This window comes from Phyllobates terribilis, unplaced genomic scaffold (genome assembly GCF_046119375.1).
Source record: "Phyllobates terribilis strain yellow unplaced genomic scaffold, ASM4611937v1 Scaffold_5__5_contigs__length_657084704, whole genome shotgun sequence".
Lineage (NCBI taxonomy): Eukaryota > Metazoa > Chordata > Amphibia > Anura > Dendrobatidae > Phyllobates > Phyllobates terribilis.
In genome coordinates, this window is record NW_027362765.1 from 527872209 (window position 1) to 527896264 (window position 24056).

The 24056-nt window shown below is 41.5% G+C and overlaps 1 protein-coding gene across 2 annotated transcripts in view; it reads left to right on the plus strand.

Moving 5' to 3' along the window:
• SCD (stearoyl-CoA desaturase) overlaps window positions 1-7003 on the plus strand; it is a 36594-nt gene extending 29591 nt beyond the window's left edge. For both annotated transcript variants that reach the window (XM_073685741.1, XM_073685740.1), the window contains exon 6: window positions 4633-7003. In XM_073685741.1, the coding sequence (XP_073541842.1) occupies window positions 4633-4832 (200 nt within the window). In that variant the 3' untranslated portion in view covers window positions 4833-7003. The remainder of the gene's footprint in view (window positions 1-4632) is intronic.
• The last annotated feature ends 17053 nt before the right edge of the window (window positions 7004-24056 follow it).

Consider the following 24056-nt stretch of genomic DNA (forward strand, 5'->3'; position numbering starts at 1 on the left):
CATGCGGATTGTACATGCGGATTGTACATGCGTTTTTCCTGCCAGGGACATGCGGATGTCAAGCGTTCTTCACATGCATTTCCGCATGCGGGTTGACAAGCGCTTTCCAAGCGATTTTAGCATCACTTGGAAAGTGCTTGTCAACTTGGTCACACTATATCAATCCATACAAACGGCATGGATTTATATAGTGTGGCCGTAAAGAATGGTAAAAAATAAATCTATACTTACCTTCTGATGGCCCCCGGAGTCTTGCTTCACTCCGTTCTCCCTTGCCGGCAGCTCGCAGTACACTGCACTGAAGGACCTACCGTGACATGACTATGACGTCAGCGCAGGTCCTTCAGTCCATCGCGAGTTGCCGGCAAGGGAGGACGAGCGCAGCGGGGGCCATCAGAAGGTAAATATAATATTTATTTTTTATTTTATTCTTTTTTTTACAGGTTCTATGGTACCCGGGTCCGGAGGAGAGTCTCCTGTCCTCCAGCCCCGGTACCATCCGCACATTGAAACGCATGGAATGCGCATCTACACATGCAGTGATATGTAATCCATGCATTCCAATGCAAGTCAATGGCGGCGAAAGCGCAGCTCTTCCGCAAAATAATTGGTAGTGTTGCTTTTTTTCACGCAATTGTGCACAGCACATGCTGATTATCTTTGGGGAACATGGCAGGTCTTCTACCATGCGTTTTTTAAGCTTTTCTGCAGCGTTTTTGCCGCTGCGGAAACGCTTAAAAAACGCATCGTGGGCACACAGCCTAAGAGCAGATTCTGGATCTCAGACTTCCAGAGCACACTGAGCATAAATAATATTAGCCATTTTACATAAATGAAGAGAGGACTGGTAACTAGAGGATCTGCACTAGAGAGAACAAATATTTTCACCATGCATTATGCATTTATTGTTCGTTTTATTGTGAGGTGCAGTGTTTCTTTAATACAAAGCACAGTTCCATCTCATAGCAACTTGGCAATGGACAATATTTTTGAATTGCTCACTGAACATGTGGACATAAGCCAGTGTCTGGTCATACAACTGTATGCTTATCTTGTCTACACTGATACCATCAGTTTACAAACATTTGCTGTTTCAGTTTATTCAAAGTCTAGGCAATATTGCTAAATTTGCTCTAGAGCGAGGTGAAGAAAATAATTTTCAGTCAAGCTGACCATAAACCTGTAATAGCTGTTTTGGCTAAAAGCTCTCCCTTCGAACCCCTCAAACACATGCACACTTGGTTTGCCCATGCATGCATGTGGCCTTAGTATGAAGTGAGCTGCTACCAGACCCTTCCTGCTTACTTTAGATCTCTACCACCTATGACCCAAGTCTTTACTATATAAGCAATTAGCTAAAAAGGAAAAGTGTCTTTACTCTAAAAGTTAAACTGATCAAGTAAACAAAGATATTGATGTACTTGAAGATCAACCTATTTAGTGTGTGTATGTTTTGCAAAACGTGAGTTTTATTTAGCATTAACAAGGTTGAAAAGTCAGAATAGCACACAGTTACGGTACTAATACAGTTAGTGGGGCTCTTCTGTAAAGTGACCGTGGGCAGTACCAATGTGCCATGTTGCACATAGATCAAGGACCACCCGCTTTGTTTTAACAACCAAAAGTTTACTGGACAGTTCAAGTTCATCAGATTGTAACACGCAGTATCGGACACAACACTTCTTATTTCTTGGTTCCTTAATACAGTAAGTTTTCAGCATCGCTATCCATTCCTCCTGGACTATCCCTACTCTTACAGGTTCCTTCAGCCCCACGAATTTCCCGTCCAGTCCCGCAGTATACCTGGGATCCATTACCTTCCCTTCACGGGGTTCCATGTCCACTGTCCCCTGTACGCCAGGGGATAAGGCACTCTCCATAGTACCTGTACCAAGCCTTGAGCTCCAGACGTTGCAGGAATATCCGCAAGTGATTCCAGTAAGGCCTTTCACTGCCATGAACGATAGATCCTTGCTGGCACTGGCAGACCACTGCCCTTGAACTTGACCTTAGTTACTGTACTTCCTTATCTGACTGCTACAAGGAAGCAGTCTCTTTTTCCTGGGGCTTGTCCCTCCCACTATGAGATAGTCCCAAAATGTAACTATGTCTGTCCCTACATTTTACTTATCACACTCTATCCATTAAATACAGTGGGTATGGAAAGTATTCAGACCCCTTTAAATTTTTCACTCTTCGTTTCATTGCAGCCATTTGGTAAATTCTAAAAAGTTCATTTTTTTCTCATTAAAGTACAATCTGCACCCCATCTTGACTGAAAAAAAAAACAGAAATGTAGAAATTTTTGCACATTTATTAAAAAAGAAAAACTGAAATATCACATGGTCCTAAGTATTCAGACCCTTTGCTCAGTCTTGAGTAGAATTACCCTTTTGAGCTAGTACAGCCATGAGTCTTCTTGGGAATGATGCAACAAGTTTTTCACACCTGGATTTGGGGATCCTCTGCCATTATTCCTTGCAGATCCTCTCCAGTTCCGTTAGGTTGGATGGTGAACGTTGGTGGACAGCCATTTTCAGGTCTCTCCATTACACTTATAATGCTTAACCTATAGTCACTATCTATCCTATGTCCTTAATCCTACACTGTACACTATGCCTTTTATATTACACAATCAGTACTTATACTATACCTTCCTCTATCACATCCTATATTACTATACATTGCTTGTGCATTACACATTACCGTATATATATAAAAGACGCATAACCTTGTTCACACTATATTACAACGCGATAGGTGGCTTCAGGGGTAGGAACGTGACTGTACAGTCCACCAATCTTGCACTTCCTCGGCACTGACTCTGGCTTAGCTCATTCACGTCCCTTCTGGATGAACATTTACTTATTTCAACATTATGAAATGCTTATAATTTTCTCTTCCCCCTATATATGATTAGTAGCTTTACCAGAAAGGCAATTATACCAGCTTTCTAGTGTAATGGTCTGCATTCATTAGTAGCAGTGAAAGAAAAGTTTTGCTTTAAAATCACGTTGTCAGAAAATACCATATAAAGTGTTTATAGCTAGTCATATACACAAGAGTACAACGGGCAGAACACCCATATGACCACCATAGTGGATGACTCCTAAAAACATACATTGTAGGCTTAGTCCTGCATGTCTAATTTCACTTGTTAGAGTTAGTGAGCAAATGCTAGACCCCTCTGTTTACATGCTAATTTTCTGTGGAAAAAAGGATGGAGCATGTTCAGTACTTATTTTATCCCTCCCAACCCCAACATCTGGGTGGAGAGGTCCCTGTATACATAAAAGTTATCATATCCATTAGATGGATGTCAGAAAACCCAACAATTTTGTCGGGACTGGTCTAACATCTAATGTTTGCATAGTGCTCCAACTCATTATTAAAATGCCCAATCCATTTGTTCTTATAGGACATAAGCTGCATCCAGACACCTTTCCCTATTTTTTCCTTCTCTGTATTATTTGAAAGGGGGGAGAAGCAGCCATTGGCCAACAAGCTTGGTCAGCTATATAAAATGTATGGCTTCCTTGCAGATCAATCCCACTGAAAACTGCAAATTTGCTTAACTTTTATTAAATGCATATGCCAACTAATAGCCAGCATATTTTCTTAGAATATACCTAAAACAATCATATTATTAATCTATTCTTATGCAACAGTGTAACTTTATCCTTAGCTGCTTTCCACTGTATAGTATTAGCTCTATGAATTATAAGGTTTTAAGTCTTTTCCTATAAACACTTAGATTGCTTATCATATTGGTTAAATGCTGATACTGTGATATTGCTATCAGCAAATAATTGCTTCCGTGTCTATGTTGTCATAGCTCCATGAAAAAGAGACTAGACTTGCAGTTGTATTTTATTCAATTCGTGACCTGTGCTCCTCTGCTATGTTTACTTAACAATCAGTTCCTATGATTTGGTCCCTGTAATATCTCCTGTTATACTGTAGGTACTAACCACAGCCTGTTGGGTTTTGTCCTTGTGTAAACATTATGACTCCATGCTTAGTGGAGAAATACCTCTCATTTTAAAAGTGACTATTGACAACTAAAGTATCAGAGTGATTGACATACATTAATACTGCAAAATAAAAATCTTTTATGTAATTTATAGCACAATTCTTATACAAGGAGATTCTACCTAACAATGAATTTCAGTTGTGCCATAACTGCACCACATATATGTAAGCATTAGCATATGAACAAAATACAGGGGAAATTTTGTCTAGCCTCATAATTGGAGCCCATCTGCAGAATGCATTATAGTTAAGGAACAAAGGTCACTTAGAAATGGGAGCTTCCTTTTCTAACATGAGTTAGAACTGATAAAGATCAAAATGTGTAGCTTTTCAGCTCTGGCTTTTATTTGTCTATGTGTAGATCTATCATGATGAAATAAAGAAGTTACCATTGTAAAGAAGCGCTGGATTACATCTTGTAAAACCAGAGCCGTTAATCAGGGATGAGGAGGCAGAGATAGGTGCACTGTGCATCTAGAGTGCCTGTGCTTGTTTTGAACATTTATTTTACATTAATGATAAATTTTCCAGACCGTTGTGAATGTCAGATGTATTTTTTGGTTGTCTGGGCACTCGCTAATTTGTGTTCTCTCTTTCCAGGTGAAGGCTTTCATAATTACCATCACACTTTCCCCTATGACTATACTGCCAGTGAATTTGGAATTCGGTACAACCTCACCACATGCTTTATAAATTTGATGTACTTTTTGGGCCTTGCCAGTGACTGCAAGAGAGTATCAAAAGAGACCATAACAGCTCGTCAACTACGTACTGGGGATGGAAGCTACAGGAGTGGCTAATACAACAACCATAGAAAGGATGACGTTTTCTAAAATAATTAACAAATCAACAACAAATATAGATCAAGGCTAAATATGATTACTTTAACATGACCCAGCACAGTGTTCTTTTAATTATGTATTTAAAGTAATTATATCTCTACCTTGGGTTTTCGTCTCTTCTTCCATTTGCTTTTCTCTATGTAATGCCCCTTCCTTAGGCTTTTTGTATGTTTTTGATATTTATATTGTGTTTTTCTCCAAGTTATCCTTTTTCCCCCACTTACAGTTGATGTACTTTCTCATTCTAAACTGACGAGATCGATACCTACTGTAACTGATTTTCTTAAGCACTGACCACAACTCCAGCTCTCTTTTCCATTTTTATTGACTGCTCTCAGGCTTTCTGAAAAAAGAATGAAAACCAATAAGAGGAAAACTTACAAGTGCCATTTTTAACAATTTGTAAATAAGGGATAACAGCTACATGAGTTTTGTATCTATTTAATTTACTCTTGTATAAACAGAGTGGTTTTTGGACAGTTTCTTTGCTGTCTTGCTATTCAAGCTACTGACTGTCTCACCACTGGATCCCACTTGAATACAGTGGTGGGTTGCAGAACTTAGGACACAGTAAATGCTTCATGTGAGTTGTGGTAGTCTGCATAGTAGAGATTGCTTAGACTCCTAGTTCTTGCATAAACACCTCAATTCTTGAAACTAAACTGGAACTGTATAATACTGGGGAAGAGGAATCATATCCATCTATAAATTTCAATTGGTTTCCTCAGTAGAACTATTAGATTTTTCTTATGGTTTCTACTGGAGTATATAAACCCATGGACATGTTCTCTATCTTTAGCCGTTTAAAATTGTAGAACCCAAACTGTTGCCTTTCAGCCATAACAATATCTATTAGTAATAGTAGGCATGGCCAATTAACATTGCTAAAAAGACTCAAGTAGCCAACCTTGACGTAAAGTGTAGTAGTGTGGCATCACAAGTGTTTAGCGCTTACAGAGGCTCAGGAATATGATAAGAGCATGCTAAATCTTAATTCCATTTCATTATGTGCTGGGATGAAATGTAGACAAGGTTTTTGGGTTATATAGCCTGATGTATTGGTCTGATAGTCACTGCAAACTAGATTAGCTTGTTTTGGTAGTATTTGGTAGTGTGTGCAGGGACATGGCTTTGGTTGTCCTCATTTTGTATATTATTATGACATGTCTTTAGCTGTTGTATGGCATATTTATAAATTAGTTAAAAAATAATGACTTAATGTTGAAGTACTTGGTAATAACACTCATAGCACTTTCTCGTTCTGATTTTCTTCTAGAGCTTCGTAAATGAAGTTTAGCATGTACCTTATATGAACAAAAAGCACTTACATGACTTGAGCCAAAATAATGTGTTTCTTATGTTTTTACTATGGTATAAGCATCAAGGAATACATTTTCTGCACCGATATAAGATTTTGTGCAGAGAAATAAATAGCACTTATAAGTTTAGTATTCAACCAGGTTCTGTGTGCAGGCATAAGGATACAGTTGCACTGCTCACAGCAATATTCAGATTTTGTATTATCCTTATTAAGTCAGTGAAAAAAAATGTGTTAACATCTGAAAATGCACCATGTTGTGCTTTTAAAAGATATAGACTGGAACGAACTAGTACATACAGGACCACCATTCAAATAGCTTTTAAATGTTAATGTATGTATCCTCAGTCATGTAAAGATCTTATACAACTTCTGAATAAAAAGTTTTAAAGCTGAGTAAAAAAGGTAAAAAAAGATTAAATTTACCTTAAATGTCTTGTCCTATTTGAATAAGCCCTTTTGTAAGAGGGATCCTTGTATGATAAGCTGATCACAAGATGTGAGCCCAATTAACACATCTAATTTAAAGGATAATTGGGCAGCAGGTGTACAATTCACCTGCAGCAGCACCACAGGGATAATGAAGCATTACATAGTGCCTATATAAGTCAAAGTAGTGTCCGTGCGATGCATGGATTTATGGAGAATTTCAGAGATAGAGACACTCTTTGAAGCTGTTTGTCACCCTAAATAATATATGGGAGCCTGAAACACTGGTCCACCTCTATTACCTGAGATTGCCCGATTAAGACATTTGAAAATGGATTTTTTTAAATAAACAAGCCAATAAAATTTATTTTCCATAAAGGTATTTTTTGTTTCTATTATGTTTTTTGTCTATATACTGTAATGGCACTAATAGCATCACACTGTGTTTTCTGTACGTGTCTTAGACAAGCAATTTGTTATATTAAGTATTGAACGTCAGTAATCTAGCTGAGTACTCTATGTAAGCTTAAAGGGAACCTGTCACCAGAAAAAACGCTATTACCCTGTAGATATGGGGTTAATCTGCAGGTTAACAGCGTTATTAACTTGCCTGGTGCCGCACTTAGCTGAACGCTGCGTGGAGAAGAATAACTTTATTCCCCCTGGCAGCGTATAGAGAGCGGCGGCTGAAACCGCGCCCCTGGCCCTGACTTGACACTGGCTCTGCATCAGGGCCGGCTGCCCGCGCCAGCGCCGCCCCGTGACTGCAAGCCGAACTCTGCCGAGGAAAAAAAAGTTAATTTTCTCCCGTCAGCGTTCGGCTAACTGCGGGCGCCAGGCAGGTTAATAACGCTATCAACCTGCTGTTTAACCCCCATATCTGCAGGTTAGAAGCGTTTTTCTGGTGACAGGTTCCCTTTAAAATAAACATAGTGTAGTTAATTACAATACATACAGATTCTGATTATTCTGAACAACTATAAGTAAAACAATAGTGCCATGTGATAATGTAACTGTTCATACTAATATCTATCTCTTAGTAGGCTCTTGACTGCATACACAGCTAGACATTCTTATTGGTTGGTTTAATAGCCCAACAACTATTATAAACAGAATATTAGTTATTGTCCATTTAGAAAAAAAACAAATATTACAAAAATAATTAAAGCATACTTTTAGTTTCACAAGAAAATTATTATAGTGCAGAATTGTGCAGTGTAATCATTTTTCTAAATGACCCTATTAGAGATTTTTGTTGATAACCCCCAATATGGACCGCCTGAAGTCTCTGCTGTGGACTACCCTAAAATATGCAGCATCCATATATTGCTGTCATTCTATCTTCAGTGTGGGAGCGAACGTCATAGCATTTTACAGGGCTCCTTCCCTTTCGGAAGACGGGAGCTAAGAGTGACAAGTAGGACGTTGCATATTTTAGTGTTGCCTGCAGCACAGACATCAGACAGTCCTCACTGCAGGTTATCAGCAAAAATCGTAATTTAGGAAAATGACTATACTGCAGACTCCTGTACTATAATCATTTTATTGTGAAACTGGAGGTATGCTTTAAGCCTAATCTGATGCTGTACATGAAGAGACTAGATTAATATTTCATTGCATGTGTATTTTATGAAGGTATTTAGATCATGAAATAACATACCAAAAATCGTGGCCTTACACTAAATTTGTTCAAACTGAGATGGAGGTATTCCTAATAAATAGTGTTGCGCGAACATGCTTGGATAAGGCGTTATCCGAGCACACTCGCGTCCTAACCGAGTATCTTTGGTGTGCTCGCAAAATATGTTTACGTCGCTGCGCCTGCATGTCTCGCGGCTGTTAGATAGCCGCAACACATACAGGGATTGCCTGTTTGTCAAACAGTCGCGAGACATGCAGCAACGGCGATGCGAACATATTTTGCGAGTACGCCGAAGATACTTGATTAGGACTCGAGCGTGCAACACTACTAATAAACCAAATGTACTTTGTTATCTGCTCTTTTAGAACTATTTTATTTGAACAGAAGCACTTAGCTATTAAGCACTAAAAACAATGTTATCCATGTAAACTTCTTAAATTAAATACCCAGCTGGAAATATAAAGTCCATCTACTTCCCATTATAGGGACCTAAATGCTTTCAATATAAGTAACTGTATATAGTAATAAAAAGAAATTTTCACATCTGTAACTCGTCTTGTGTTGGCAATCCTTTTTGCATAATGTCTTTGTGTTCTTCTAAAGTATCAACATAATCCCAGATATAATATTGTTAAAATGTTACAGCATAGTACAGAATAGTATAGGACTTGGTAAACGACTGGGTGATCATGGGACGCTGTAAACATTTATGGCACAGTATAGCACAGGGCAAATGCTGTGAACTCCTGTAAAGAAATGGATAAGGGTTGTAGCATTGAATAGGGCAGATGAAGATGATATTTAATGAGAGTTAGAAGTATAAATGATCTCTACCTAAATTTAGTTTTAAACATTTTGAAAATGTGAATCTATATATAGCAAAGACATGATCTAACCAGGAGTCATTGACATCTATGGTAGTCCTGTGCAGAGATGATAATTGCAGGGTGGTCTCGACAACATTTTAATGGGTAGATAATGGGAACCTATATGGAACTGTAATCTATCTCCATAAGTGGTGCAATATTATCGAACAAGGAAAAGACAATGTACTGAAATCATGAAAATGAATAAGGGCATAAGTATCCCTTTGCTGTAAGTAATCAGGAGTGTGGTGTGAGGAAGAACCTAAAAGGCTCCTTGTGCTCTATGTATATCTCTTGCTGGTGCTAAACTGCTTTTCTCCTTGTCTGCTGCCACCACATGGTTAACTAAACTTTGAGCTGAAAGTTTGAGTTATTTCCAACACACAGGTAGCTAGGACACTAGTTAACAATTGTCCTTTCAATATGTTTTCAAAGGCTTGTAACCAGTCTCAGATTACTTTAACCTTCTGCTCAAGGTAGACTTGCCTCTGAAAGGGGGACATGCTGCTCTTTATTTCTTACTTCCATATCATCCGTATTTCTGTACCTACGAACTCCATAGCCTGGGTTAATAGGCTATTTCTGGTTAATAATCTATAGAGAAATAATAGACCTTTGTTTAGATTAAATTGCATGTTTGTTCTTTTTTGTTTCTTTTTTGCTTTAGCTGTCTTTGGCATGGTATCGCTTCAGCTGTTGCACGATGTTATGTAGCCATAATAGAAAGAGGCATTGTGTGTGATGAACCAAATTGCCCTGTTGCACATTTGTAATCAATAGAAAAACTATATTTCCATAAAATACCATTCTCTGTAATGTTTTGAAGACTTGAATTTAGGGCAAAATACAAACCTCACTGGTATATAGTCCTCGGGTGTGGTGTGGTACTACACTTGAATTGAAGTGGTACATGTTTACACGCCAAGACATTCTGAGAATACAACAATTGCTTTTGGCTTTTAATAAATTGTATATTCTACTCAATTAATTTTATTTTGTGTTTGAGGTGCCTTCTCTGCGATGCCATATCTTCTCTTTGTGGATACAAGGAGTAGGTATGATGCAAGACTGATTTGTGTGTGTGTGTGTTGGGCTTAAAGTTGTGTTTCTCAGATCATTTGCTGGTAGGATTTCCTAATGCCTCTTTTTGGTTGTGGTATTTAGAATAAAGTCCAACTATATTTAAACTAAATTTGGTAATACAAGACTCGGGTTCCCATGGCAACACAAACCTTAAGATATTCATTTGTACTTAGTATAAAATGCTTTCTGGTCCATATAGGTTACTCTATTCTCTACTTTCAAAAAAATTTTAGTAGTTTAGGGATATATTCTACAAAATGGGAAAATAATTTTCCAACATTACGCTACATTTTGAAAGATGTTAAGCTAGGAAACCAGTAAATAAAATAAATACTTTCAGGGACTTTATAGAGACAGGATTGTACATCTTTCTTTAAACATAGAATCTTTCAAGGCAATTGCTTTCCATACATGTGTAGAAAAAAAAACATTTGTGTAATTTCAGCATAGTATGTTGTCTTGTGATTTTGTTGGAAAAACAACTGTGTCTTTGTCTAGATTTCTTGATTTGGGAATATCCTGTTAAATACAAGCTTTTAGGGACTGATGTCAAGAAATCAGAAATTGAAAAAATGAATAGAGATATAAAATATGGGCTATACACTCGATAACCCTAATAAAAGTGACATTGAAATGTGAATCTGTTTGTATACTGTTCCAACAAAAGTGTTTAAATGTGCAACAAAAGATGTTTTCTATTAATAAAAACCTGTCAAGACAATGTTTGTACCTGTTTCCCATCATTACGTAGTGTACATATATTATGCTGCACTGCACTGCATGAATGACGGCTTTATTGGATACATATACAAAAAGGTTTCTAAAAGATATCTAATTTCCACTAGATATATTTTTTAATAGATATGTCTACTTAGGACCACCAAAACTGAAGTATGGATGCTATCCAAGTATATCAATAAAAGATGGGGTGCAATGTAAGAAACCACCTCATACATATATATTCAAATGGTTTCTCCACCAAAAACATTTATACTTGATTCCTGTGGACCCTAGCAGTTCTTCATCCCAAAGACCTAGATGAGTAAGAGTTTCAATGGAGATCTTTTATGCCCCCAATACACAATAGAATTAGCTGAATAATCATTCGGCCCAGAGCTATCTTTCCCAATTCCCCCTTACACAGGAAAACTCAGGGAACAAGAACACTCAGACTGAAAGCGGCCATGCTGGATCCTTATCTTCCCTGACATCATCTGTCAGGAAAGAATTGGGAGGCCTCCAGACACATTAGGTTGCCACCCGATACTGCTGATATCTGCGGATTCCGCCGAAGCTAATCTAATATGTATAAGGCTACGGCCCCACTATCAGTATTTGGTCAGTATTTTTCCTCAGTGTTTGTAAGCCAAAACCAGTAGTGGGTCAAAAATGCAGAATTTGTGCACTTATTTCTATTATACCTCTTCTCTGATTGTTCCTCACCTGGTTTTGGCTCCCACTCCTGAGAAAAAAATACTGACCGAATACTGATAGTGGGGCCGTAGCCTAAGGAGCATTAGCTGATCAGCAGGGGTGCTGGAAGTGAAACTTCACACTGATCTTGTATTGATGGCTTATCCTAAGGATAGGCCATGAATATTGTAACATAGTAACATAGTTTTTAAGGTTGAAGGAAGACTAAGTCCATCTAGTTCAACCCATAGCCTAACATGTTGATCCAGAGGAAGGCAAAAAAAACCATGTGGCAAACACTAAACTCCACATTGAGGAAAAAAATTCCTTCCTGACTCCACATATAGCAATCAGACTAGTTCCCTGGATCAAGGAATCTAGTATATATAACCTGTAATATTATGCTTTTCAAGAAAGGCATCCAGGCCCTTCTTAAATTTTAGTAGTGAATCACTCATTACAACATCATGCGGCAGAGAGCTCCATAGTCTCACTGCTCTTACAGTAAAGAATCCCCGTCTGTGATTATGATTAAACCTTCTTTCCTCCAGACGTAGAAGATGCCCCCTTGTCCCCATCTCAGGCCTCAGAGTAGAAAGATCAGTAGAAAGGTCTTTGTACTGTCCCCTCATATACTTGTACATAGTAATAAGATCACCCCTAAGCCTTCGTTTTTCCAAACTAAATAACCCCAAGTGTAATAACCTGTCTTGGTATTGCAGACCCCCCAGTCCTCTAATAACCTTGGTTGCTCTTCTCTGCACCCGCTCTAGTTCAGCTATGTCTTTCTTATACACCGGAGACCAGAACTGTACACAGTATTCTAAGTGTGGTCGCACTAGTGACTTGTATAGAGGTAAAATTATGTTCTCCTCATGAGCATCTATGCCTCTTTTAATGCATCCCATTATTTTATTTGCCTTTGCAGCAGCTGCCTGACACTGGCCACCAAACGTGAGCTTGTCTTCCACCAATACACCCAGGTCTTTTTCAGTGACAGTTTTGCCCAGTGATTAACAATTAAGCATATAATTATACATTACATTTGGTCAGTATTTTTCCTCTGCCCAAGTGCATTACCTTACATTTATCCCTATTAAAGCTCATTTGCCATTTATCAGCCCAAGCTTCTAGTTTACATAGATCCTCCTGTAATATAAATTTGTCCTCCTCTGTATTGATTACCCTGCAGAGTTTAGTGTCATCTGCAAATATTGAAATACTACTCTGTATGCCCCCTACAGGTCATTAATAAATGTTAAAAAGAAGTGGGCCTAATACTGACCCCTGTGGTACCCCACTGTTAACTGAGACCCAGTCTGAGTGTGTTCTATTAATAACCACCCTTTGTTTCCTATCACTGAGCCAGTTCTTAACCCACTTACATATATTTTCCCCTATCCCCATTGTTCTCATTTTATGTATCAACCTTTTGTGTGGAACCGTATCAAAAGCTTTTGAAAAGTCCATATACACAACATCCACTACATTTCCTTGGTCCAGTCCGGAACTTACCTCTTCATAAAAGCTGATCAGATTAGTTTGAGAGGAACGGTCCCTCGTAAACCCATGTTGATATTAGGTCATGAGATTATTCTTCTTCAGATACTCTAGTATAGTATCTCTTAGGAAACCATCCAGGATTTTACCCACAGTAGAGGTTAAGCTTACTGGCCTATAATTTCCAATTTCGGTTTTTGCCCCCTTTTGGAATATTGGCACCACATTTGCTATACGCGAGTCCTGTGGTACAGCCCCTGTTATTATGGAATCTTTAAAGATTAAAAATAATGGTCTATCTATGACGTTACTTAATTCCTGCAGTACTCGTGGGTGTATCCAATCCGGGCCTGGGAATTTGTCAACTTTAGTGATTTTTAGACGCCGCCGTACTTCCTGCTGGGTTAAGCAAGTGACATTTAATGGACAATTTTTGTTATCACTGATCATGTTTTCTGTCATGCGATTTTGTTGTGTAAATACTGTTGAAAAAAAATCATTTAGCATATTGGCTTTTTCCTCATCCTCACCCACCGTTTCACCCAGACTATTTTTAAGGCGGCCAACACTATTGTAAGTCTTGTATAACCTGTTCAGTAAGGCAATTTTAGAGCATTCTCTGAATAGTGACAGCTGTGGATTGCCATTGTCAGGGCGGGAATTTTGGGGTAACTAGGGCTATAATAGATATCATGAGGTGCATTATGGTTATTTCCAAACTACCACTCTACTGGTGATACAAGTCATTGAGGCATGGACTAATATGCGAGGACTCCTTTGGACTGACAGATGAGTGAAATTGTTCCCTTTTTTATACATATCTCCCTATACTATGCCAATGGTTTGATGGATAATTGTTAGTGTTGAGCGAGCACGCTCGACACAGCTCGGTACTCGCCCGAGCATCTCACTACTTGGGATGTTCGGCGAGCACCGAGCATTTCCCGGTTACTGGGGCGGGAGCTCAGGTCTCCGCCCTCCATGTTTGGCGCTCTTTACAGAGCCAATGAACATGCAGGGATTGCCAGCCAGTCACTGTAATGCCGCAGCCATGTTGGTTGTGGGCATTAGTGATTGGCTGGCCGCACAGCGTCACCTCGAGTATTTAAAACCGGGCGCCGCCATCTTGGATACAGTCACCTGGGATCAGACAGTGTAGGGTCAGTGCTGCTGAGTTAGGGAGAGATATATAGTGCGAAATAGGTAGTGTAGGGTCTCTAAAGCCTGCCAAATCAAACAAACAGTCCTTCTCAGGACTAATATCCATCCCATATATCAGGCAGGCAGGCTGTATAGGAAACGCAGTGGTTATACCAACAAACAGTGAATTACAGTCCTGTGTGCTCCTGCTGGTCAAATTGCTAGACTTATCTCCCTGTCTGAGGGGCCAGGAAAAATCCTTTTTTTTTCATCTAAATCCTGTATTTTTTTTTCCCTCAGTCAGACTGTACAAATACGCATCTTATTAACCTTTTGGTATTTCGCCCCCCCCCCCCAAAAAAAAAAAAATTGAGTGTGTCTGTGACTGACCAGACACCAATATATCTGTTTAAAAGATTCTGGTGTAGGTCACAGAACTATAACTGTGGTTTTGCAGTTCCACGGTTCAAATCTCTGTATTATCCAGCTTTTGCCCTTTTTTCCGTAAAAAAAAACAGTAATAGTGTCTCGCTGTCTGTTCAGACACAAATATGTCTGTTTAAAAGATTCTAGTGTAGGCCAGATAACTAGAACTGTGGTTTTGCAGTTCCACGGTTCAAATCTCTGTATTATCCAGCTTTTGGCCTTTTTTCCGTAAAAAAAAACAGTAATAGTGTCTCGCTGTCTGTTCAGACACAAATATGTCTGTTTAAAAGATTCTAGAGTAGGCCAGATAACTAGAACTGTGGTTTTGCAGTTCCACGGTTCAAATCTCAGTATTATCCAGCTTTTGGCCTTTTTTCCGTAAAAAAAAACAGTAATAGTGTCTCCCTGACTGTTCAGACACACATATATTTGTTTAAAAGATTCTTGTGTAGGCCAGAGAAATAGAACTGTGGTTTTCCTCTTCCACGGTTCTAATCTCCTTTTTATTACCCTTTTTCCATTGATAGTGCGAGTGTAAGCTATTTTACTTCATTTACAATGGGCAAGGCGCGTGGCAAGGGATGTGGAACTGGACGTTCTGGTGATGATGCGTGTAGAGGACGGGGCCGTGGCCAAGGTGAAAATGTGCCACAACCAACAGCCACATCTTCTCGCTCCCACTTCTTGACCGAATTACTAGGGAAGCACACTACAACACCGGTATTGCGAACTGATCAGTGTGAACAGGTTATTAATTGGATAGCAGATAATACTTCCAGTTACCTGGGCACCACCACCTCCGGTCTGTCTTCCACACGGTCAAGTTTTAGTAGCCGTGAGTCTCGACCTCATACTCCTCCTCACCCTGATGCTCCTTCCTCCCACCATGCCGAGTGTCGTCAGACAGTAACTGATCCCACAGTTGGACACTCTGAAGAGCAGTTCACAGGTCCATTTCCATATTTGTGCCCCTCGCCTGCTCCGCTTGAAGTGGTGGAAGAGGAGATCCCATGTAGCGACGCCCAAATATTTGAACAGCCACGGCCACAGGAAGTTGACGCTGGCAATTTGTCACAAGAGGTGGACGATGACGAGACACAATTGCCACGAAGTGAGGAGGAGGATCGTGGTGCGCAAGTGGAAGAGGAGTAGGTGGTGGATGATCTAGTAACTGACCCAACGTGGCAGGAGGACACGCAGAATGAGGCCAGCAGCACACGGGGAGGGAGGCAGAGTACCCCAACAGGCAGGAAGAACCAGTGTGGTGGCCGCACACAGAAGACTGGCAACAGTTCCCCGTAACACCAAAACGAGGGACGTTGCCAGTACAACTGGTAGGTCTTCCAGAGTCGGGAATTTTTTTAAAGACTCTGCTGATAACCCCAAAAAGGCCATTTGTACCACCTGCCATGCCAGCATCAGCTGGGGTGACAAAACTACCAGCATGACCACCACCAGCATGATCAGGCACATGTCAGCAAAGCACCCGACTTTGTGGGGCGAACCCCAGGGTCCACGACCAGTGTCAGCGGGTGTCACCAGTGCTTCTTCCACTGTTGTGCATGTAAGAGAACCCCACTGTTGTGCATGCAAGGCAATCCCCTGTCCATACTGCATACAAAGATGCCCCCTCCTCTCAGTCTTCACTTGTTATGGCAGTTTCTCAAGAAACAGCATCAACGTCCACGTCCCACCGCAGCGTTCACTTGTCCATATCCCAGAGCTTTGAACGAAAGCGCAAATTCGCAGCCAACGCCCCACAGGCCACAGTCCTAAATCCGCACATTTCACGACTGCTTGCGTTGGAAATGCTGCCTTTTAGGCTGGTGGAGACGGAATCCTTCCGCAACCTTATGGCGGTGGCCGTCCCTCGGTACTCGGTCCCTAGCCGACACTATTTTGCTCGGTGTGCCATCCCCGCACTACACAAGCACGTGTCCCTAAACATCTGCTGTGCCCTCAACAACGCAGTTACTGGGAGAGTCCACCTGACAACGGACACGTGGACAAGTGCTTGTGGCCAGGGACGGTACATCTCCCTGACGGCACACTGGGTAAACATAGTGGAAGCCAGGACCCAGTCGGACCTTGGGACGGAACACATCCTCCCCACACAGACGATTGCGGGCCCTATGTCAGTCAGAGTTGCCCCCACAGTGTACAGCTCCTGCGCATCATCCTCCTCCTCCTTATGCTCAGGCTCCATCTCAGATATCACCACATCAGTTACAAGCTGGAAGCACTGCAGTACTGCCTCAGCCAAGCAGCAATAGGCTGTGCTGAAACTCATAAGCTTAGGTGATAAACCTCACACTGCTTGTGAGTTGTGGACAGCTGTGAAAGAGCAGGCAGATCTGTGGCTGAGACCGCTGAACCTACATCTGTGACGCTCACAGACCTCACCCTGGGAAGTGGGGTACTCGGAGTCAGGTCAGTGTAGATGTCTCGCGGTTGCAGTCGTGGCCCGGACCTGGTCCGTGCCCAGGGCGGTCACATAAAAGATTTAATGGGCTTTCAGGGTGGAGTGGTAATTTTCCGACTACGCCACCTACGGTTCCCGGTGATGATCACCAGCGCTGTTTCAGTCCACTGCGGCCGGTGTTACAGACAGCTAAGATGGGACGGCTCCCCGCAGGCGGATCAGGCCTCAGGGCAGTGTGAGGAAGGATGGTGGGTGCAGTGCCGCGCGGGAAATAACAGGCTGAAGCGGGGTGTGAAGTCATCCAAGGTTTTTACTCACATTAAGATGAACTTTAGCCGCAAAGCTTCCCTCTGCTCCTCGTGGCGTGCTGCGGCCACCAGGAAGGGGGTCCAGCACTTTCCAGATAGATCAGGAGCACTTGTCGAGACCCCTCTGGTGTGTGTGTTCCTCTCCTTGGTGAGTTCTCCCACTAAGTCTTCACTTGACTGTTTGTGTGGTTAGAACTAGGCGTAAGGCCGGGTCCCACTGGATAAACGCAGGTAGAGAGTTACAGTTGGTATATGCCGCTCTGTCCGTATCCCTCCTGGGATCCACTACACTGTGTTCCAAATTATTATGCAAATAATATTTTCTCAGATTTTCCCCAATTACCTATATGAATTGCAGTCATTGTAATTTTCCAGTCAAATAACTATTAGAGTACAATTGAAAGGTTTTTGTGCAAACTGCCTATGATAACAGTATATTTAAAAAAAAATAAAAAACTCAAACTGCACTCAAAATGCATGTTCCAAATTATTATGCACAGCAGAGTTTTCAACCTTTTCATTTTAATAAAGAACAAAAAAATGGTCATTTTTGAAATCATAAGCATTAGCAGGTTATTACAAACTGAAATCAAACAGTTTTCAACTCAAAACTTTATTCTAGGTGATGTTACATTTTCACATAGGACCCCTTGTTCGAAAGGAGCTTCTGAACTCTCTCGTCCATTGAATTTGTCAGGTTTTGGATGGTTTCTGCTTCAATTGTTTTGCATGAGGACAGAATACCCTCCCAGAGCTGTTGCTTAGATGTGAACTGCCTCCCGCCATCATAGACACTCCTTTTGATGATGCTCCAGAGGTTCTCAATGGGGTTGAGGTCAGGGGAGCATGGGTGCCACACCATAAGTTTGTCCCCTTTTATGCCCATAGCAACCAGAGATGCAGATGTGTTACGTGCAGCATGAGACAGGGCATTATCATGCATGAAAATGATCTTGCTGCGGAATGCACGGTTCTTCTTCTTGAAACATGGAAGGAAGTGCTGTTTGAGAAACTCAACATACATTATGGAGTTCATCTTTACCCCTTCAGGGATCCTAAAAGGGCCGACAATCTCTCTCCCCATGATTCCAGCCCAATACATTACTCCACCTCCTCCTTGTTAGCGCCGTAGCCGTGTTTGCATGGGGTGTCCATCAACCAGCCATCCTCCACTCCATCCATCTGGACCATAGAGATCATTTCAAGCGTGTTTTTAGTGCCGCTGGGGGAATTAGAACTGATAAGCGCACTAGCCTGTCAACTGACAATGCTGACAAGCTGACCCTTATCAAAATGAACAAGGGCTGGATTGGGCCAGACTTCTCATCACCACCAAATGACAGCAGAGTAACATAAAGTCAAATCCACTGTGTTATTTCGGGAGGTGTATTCCCATGCACCGCTTCACACCCACACATGGGTATAAGCTTCCTCATTTTGGCTGTATTTTGCTCTGCTCCTTATTCTCAGCCTCCACCACCACTATACCACCAGGGTGACCGTGGTCCGTGTTGCCAGCATTGCAAGTTCCTCCATCCTAATTTTGCTTGGAAGGCATAGGCAAAGACTATGGGAGACCCACTCCCCAATAATGGGAATAATGTTTTTAATATGCTGTACTGCATGGCTCTTGTAAGGGGCATGAAAACCGTCTTGTTAAGCTACTGTGACCTCCACGTCTCTTCCAAGGGGCATTGATATTGTCTTTTTATTCCACTGCGACCTCCACCACTCTTCCAAGGGGCATTAAAACCGTCTTGTTAAACCACTCTGAACTCCACAGCTCTTCCAAGGGCCATGAAAACCGTCTTGTTAAACCACTCTGAACTCCACAGCTCTTCCAAGGGGCATTAAAACCGTCTTGATAAGCTACTGTGACCTCCACCACTCTTCCAAGGGGCATTGATATTGTCTTTTTATTCCACTGCGACCTCCACCACTCTTCCAAGGGGCATTAAAACTGTCTTGTTAAGCTACTGTGACCTCCACGTCTCTTCCAAGGGGCATTAAAACCGTCTTGTTAAACCTCTCTGAACTCCACAGCTCTTCCAAGGGGCATTAAAACCATCTTGTTAAGCCACTGTGACCTTCACGTCTCTTCCAAGGGGCATTAAAACCGTCTTGTTAAACCACTCTGAACTCCACAGCTCTTCCAAGGGGCATGAAAACCGTCTTGTTAAGCTACTGTGACCTCCACGCCTCTTCCACGGGGCATTGATAGTCTTTTTATTCCACTGCGACCTCCACCACTCTTCCAAGGGGCATTAAAACTGTCTTGTTAAACCACTCTGAACTCCACAGCTCTTCCAAGGGGAATTGAAATGTTGTTTTTAATTACCTCTAACCTCCACGACTCTTCCAACGGGCATTGCATTTCCTCCTAATTTTAGTCAGCTTTTGCTTTTCAATGCATAGGCGAAAACTAAGGGAGACCCACTCCCCAATAATGGGTAGAAGGTTTTTAGTACGCTGTAATCCACGTCTGTTTCAAGGGGTATTGCAGTTCTTCATAATTTTTGGAAACCCTTCCATTCACTGCTTAGGCCAACAGTGTACAGGAGACCCAGTTGCTACAAATGGAAAAAAAGGTTTAGTTAAGGCCCTCTGACCTCCATGTCACTACCAAGGGGCATTGGAGTGCCTCGAAATTTTTGGTAGGCATTGCACTCACTGTATGCCCTATAACTGTGTAGCCGAACCGCTCCTTTTGGTACAGAAACATATCCTACAAGACATGTGTGGTTGACTGGCCTGATATTGATGTGAATGGTCCCTGTTCCTCCTGCTCTTTCTCCTTTGCCACCACCTCATCCATCATTCATCACCTGAAGCTTTGTTTTAACGGGAGTCATAGAACTGGGATAGTAGCAAGAAAACATCCAGCAATCCTCGGAGGAGGTAGGATATGCGCCAAAACGCTGACCACCTCAGGCCTAGCCGCTACTACATACATGCGCTTGCATTCCAAGGAACAGAAAGCTAAGGAGATGGATGGCCTCATGATCATTAATAATTTACTCGTTGTGTAGGAGGCCGACCACTGCTGTTGTCTACCTTCTGAACTTTGTGTTGAAGCCTGATTGACCCAGGACCCGCAATCCTCTATGTCTGAAGGATGTGTTGCATCCCAGTGTCCAACTGTGTCCCGGCTTCCACAATATTAACCCAGTGTGAAGGCGTCAGTCAGATGGACCATCCCTGGCCACATTCACTTGTCCACGTATTTGTGTTTAGGCTGTCCTTCAAATAAGGGCGGCTGTGTGTGGGCACCCGGCCGCGGGGCGGCTGGGGACCGAGTATGGACACCCGGCCGCCCCCTGGCGGCTGGGGACCAAGCGTGGACACCTGGCCGCCGGGCGGCTGGGGACTGAGTATGGATACCAGGCCGCCGACGCAGCCATGACGTGGTGGCCAGATTCCGCCTCCACATGCCTAAAAGGCCCAATTTCAAGTGCAAGCAAGCAAGCAAGCAGTATGGTATTGCAGCCTGGGGGTGGGTGGGTGGCAGGCTGCATACTTGCGCTTGCATTGCAAGGAATGGGGGAGGTACAATTGAACACTGCCCTGGGACAAAGACTTGCACAGGGATAGTTGCAAGTCTGCATCTTCTGATGCGGCAAGGATCACTTCTGATGGGCACACTTTTAGGCAGTGACCTGGGAGTCAGAGATGCTTCCAGGGGTCTTCCCCATGCTGTTCCCATGTCTTTTCAGCACTGTATGCATGTGTCACACAGCACATGGCCAGATAAGGTTGTAAAATGTTAAAATGACATTTCCCGGTGAATGCATTTGTCACGGTTGAAAGCAATACAAAAGTACAAAAACGCATAAAAAATGCTACTTGTGAACATAGCCCAAGGTGTGGAGAAGTATTTTTGTTTTTGGTTATTTATTTTACCTTATACACAAGTCTTTACCCTGGAAAGGAAGTTCCTTAACATATTTCAAAGGAAAACCGTTTCAGTTTCGTTTTTGAACGTTTTATTGTGAGCCCGTAAAAGTGGCTTAATACCTCTGACCATGTTGTTGACAGCAGTGACCTGGGGGGCAGAAATGCTTCCTGTGGCGATCCCCATGCTGTCCCCATGTCATTTGAACACTGTCACTATCATTTTGGGCACTTTTTAGGCTTTCTACAGACTGCCGGGGGTGCCGCCGCAAAAATGCTCGGGTCTCCCATAGACTAACATTGGGCTCGTCGCTCGGGTCGAGCACCCGAGTATCACGGTGAGCTCGGCCCGAGCTTCGAGCACCTGAGCATTTTAGTGCTCGCTCAACACTAATAATTGTCTCTAACAGAATAGGTGAGACCTTTGTATTTGTGGACCATCTTTATATAGCTAACTACTTTCAACATAAGTCTGTTGTACACAGATACCATTGTTAATTACTCTGACTGTCTTGCTTGCATCCATCACTGAGGATTTTGCATTTTCTCAGTTTTTTTTCTTCCCTTTACCTAACAGGTGATTTTATTATGTGTGATTTATTATATGGTTTGCGGCTGCAACTACATTTTATATAGCATTTATTTAAGGTATGTTTTACATAACTCACAATCTGCTGATATACCTTTCAGGGATCACTTGTAATTGAGCTTTGTCATGAGAGTTGGTCACAGTATTTATGCTATATCAATATCTAAACTGAAGAAATGGGCCGGCACACTTGTTGGTATAAGTGCAATGTGTAGGTGCACATACACACTGTGGCCATTATCAGACAAAACTAGGATAAAAACAATGAGCAAATACGCTGCAGTAAATATGTAAGTAAATAGTAATAGTGCATGTAAATAACATAGGGTACTTGGTAGGATGGCTTTTACGCTTTTTTAATCAAAATAGTGTCAAGCGTGTACCCTATGTTATTTACAAATACTATTACTATTTACTTACCTACCAATGTACTGCAGGTTATTTGATATTTGTTTTTATCCTAGATTATATCAATATCTATAGTACCGATCCAAATGGTGTAAATTATATGAAAGTTTTATCATAAATTGATTTCTCAAGATTTACAAAAATAAACTTAAGTATGCATAAAATGTAAGAATATACCAGTAAATATAACTGGTGCCAGAAAACAGCCCCCAAAATGCCAAAGAAGACAACTGAAAATAATTCAGTTCCTAATATGGAGACGCGTAGCGGAAAGTGACTTTAACCTCTTTACCCCCGAAGGCTGTTTGCAAGTTAATGACCAGGCCAATTTTTACAATTCTGACCAGTGTCACTTTATGAGGTAATAACTCTGGAATGGATCCCACTGATTCTGAGATTGTTTATTTTTGTGACATATTGTACTTCATGATAATGGTAAAATTTATTTGATATGACTGCCGTTTATTTGTGAAAAAAATCGGAAATTGGCATTTGGGGAGTCCCTTATGTGCCTAAACAGTGGAAACCCCTGACAAGTGAAATCATTTTGGAAACTAGACCCCTCAGGGAACTTATCTAGATGTGTGGTGAGCACCTTGAACCGCCAGGTGCTTCACAGAAGTTTATAACATTGAGCAGTAAAAATACACAATACACAAAAATGTTTTTCAGCCCCAAGTTTTGCGTTTTCGTAAAGGTAACATTGTTGCGCAATGTCTCCTGGGTAAGCCGATACCCCATATGTGGGGGAAAACCACTGTTTGGGCGCATGGCAGGGCTCGGAAGGGAAGGAGCGCCATTTGAATTTTTGAATGTAAAATTTGCTTGAATGATTAGTGGACGCCATGTCGCGTTTGGAGAGCCCCTGATGTGCCTAAACACTGGAAACCCCCCACAAGTGACCCCATTTTGGAAACTAGATCCCTTAAGGAACTTATCTAGATGTGTCGTGAGCACTTTGAACCCCAAAGTGTTTCACAAAAGTTGATAACGTAGAGTTGTGAAAATAAAAAAGCACTTTTTTTCCACAAAAATGATCTTTCAGCCCGAATTTTATTTTCACAAGTGTAACAGAAAATGGACCCCAAAAGTTGTTGTGCAATTTCTCCTGAATACACTGATAGCCGATATGTGGGAGAAAACTACTGTTTGGGTGCACGTCAGGACTCGGAAGGGAAGGAGTGACGTTTTGGAATGCAGACTTTGATGGAATTGTCTGTGGGTGTCATGTTGAGTTTGCAGAGCCCCTGATATGCCTAAACAGTGGAAATGCCCAACAAGTGCCCCCTTTTTGTAAACTAGACCCCCCAATGAATTTATCTAGATGTGTGGTGAGCACCTTGAACCCCCAGGTGCTTCATAAAAAATTATAATGTTGACTTGTGAAAATAAAAAAAATCTAATTTTTTCCACAAAAATGTTATTTTAGCCCAAAAAAAAAGATTTTCACAAGGGTAATAGGAGAAAGTGGACCTCAAAATTCTTTGTGCAATTTCTCCTGAGCACGCAGATACCACATATGTGGGGGAAAACTATTGTTTGATTGCATGGTAGGACTCAGAAAGGAAGTAGTGACATTTTGGAACGCAAACTTTGATGAAATGGTCTGCAGGTGTCATATCGTGTTTGGAGAGCCCCTGATGTACCTAAACAGTGGAAACCCCCCACAAGTGACTCCATTTTGGAAACTAGACCCCTCAAGGAATTTATTTAGATGTGTGGTGAGCACCTTGAACCCACAGGTACT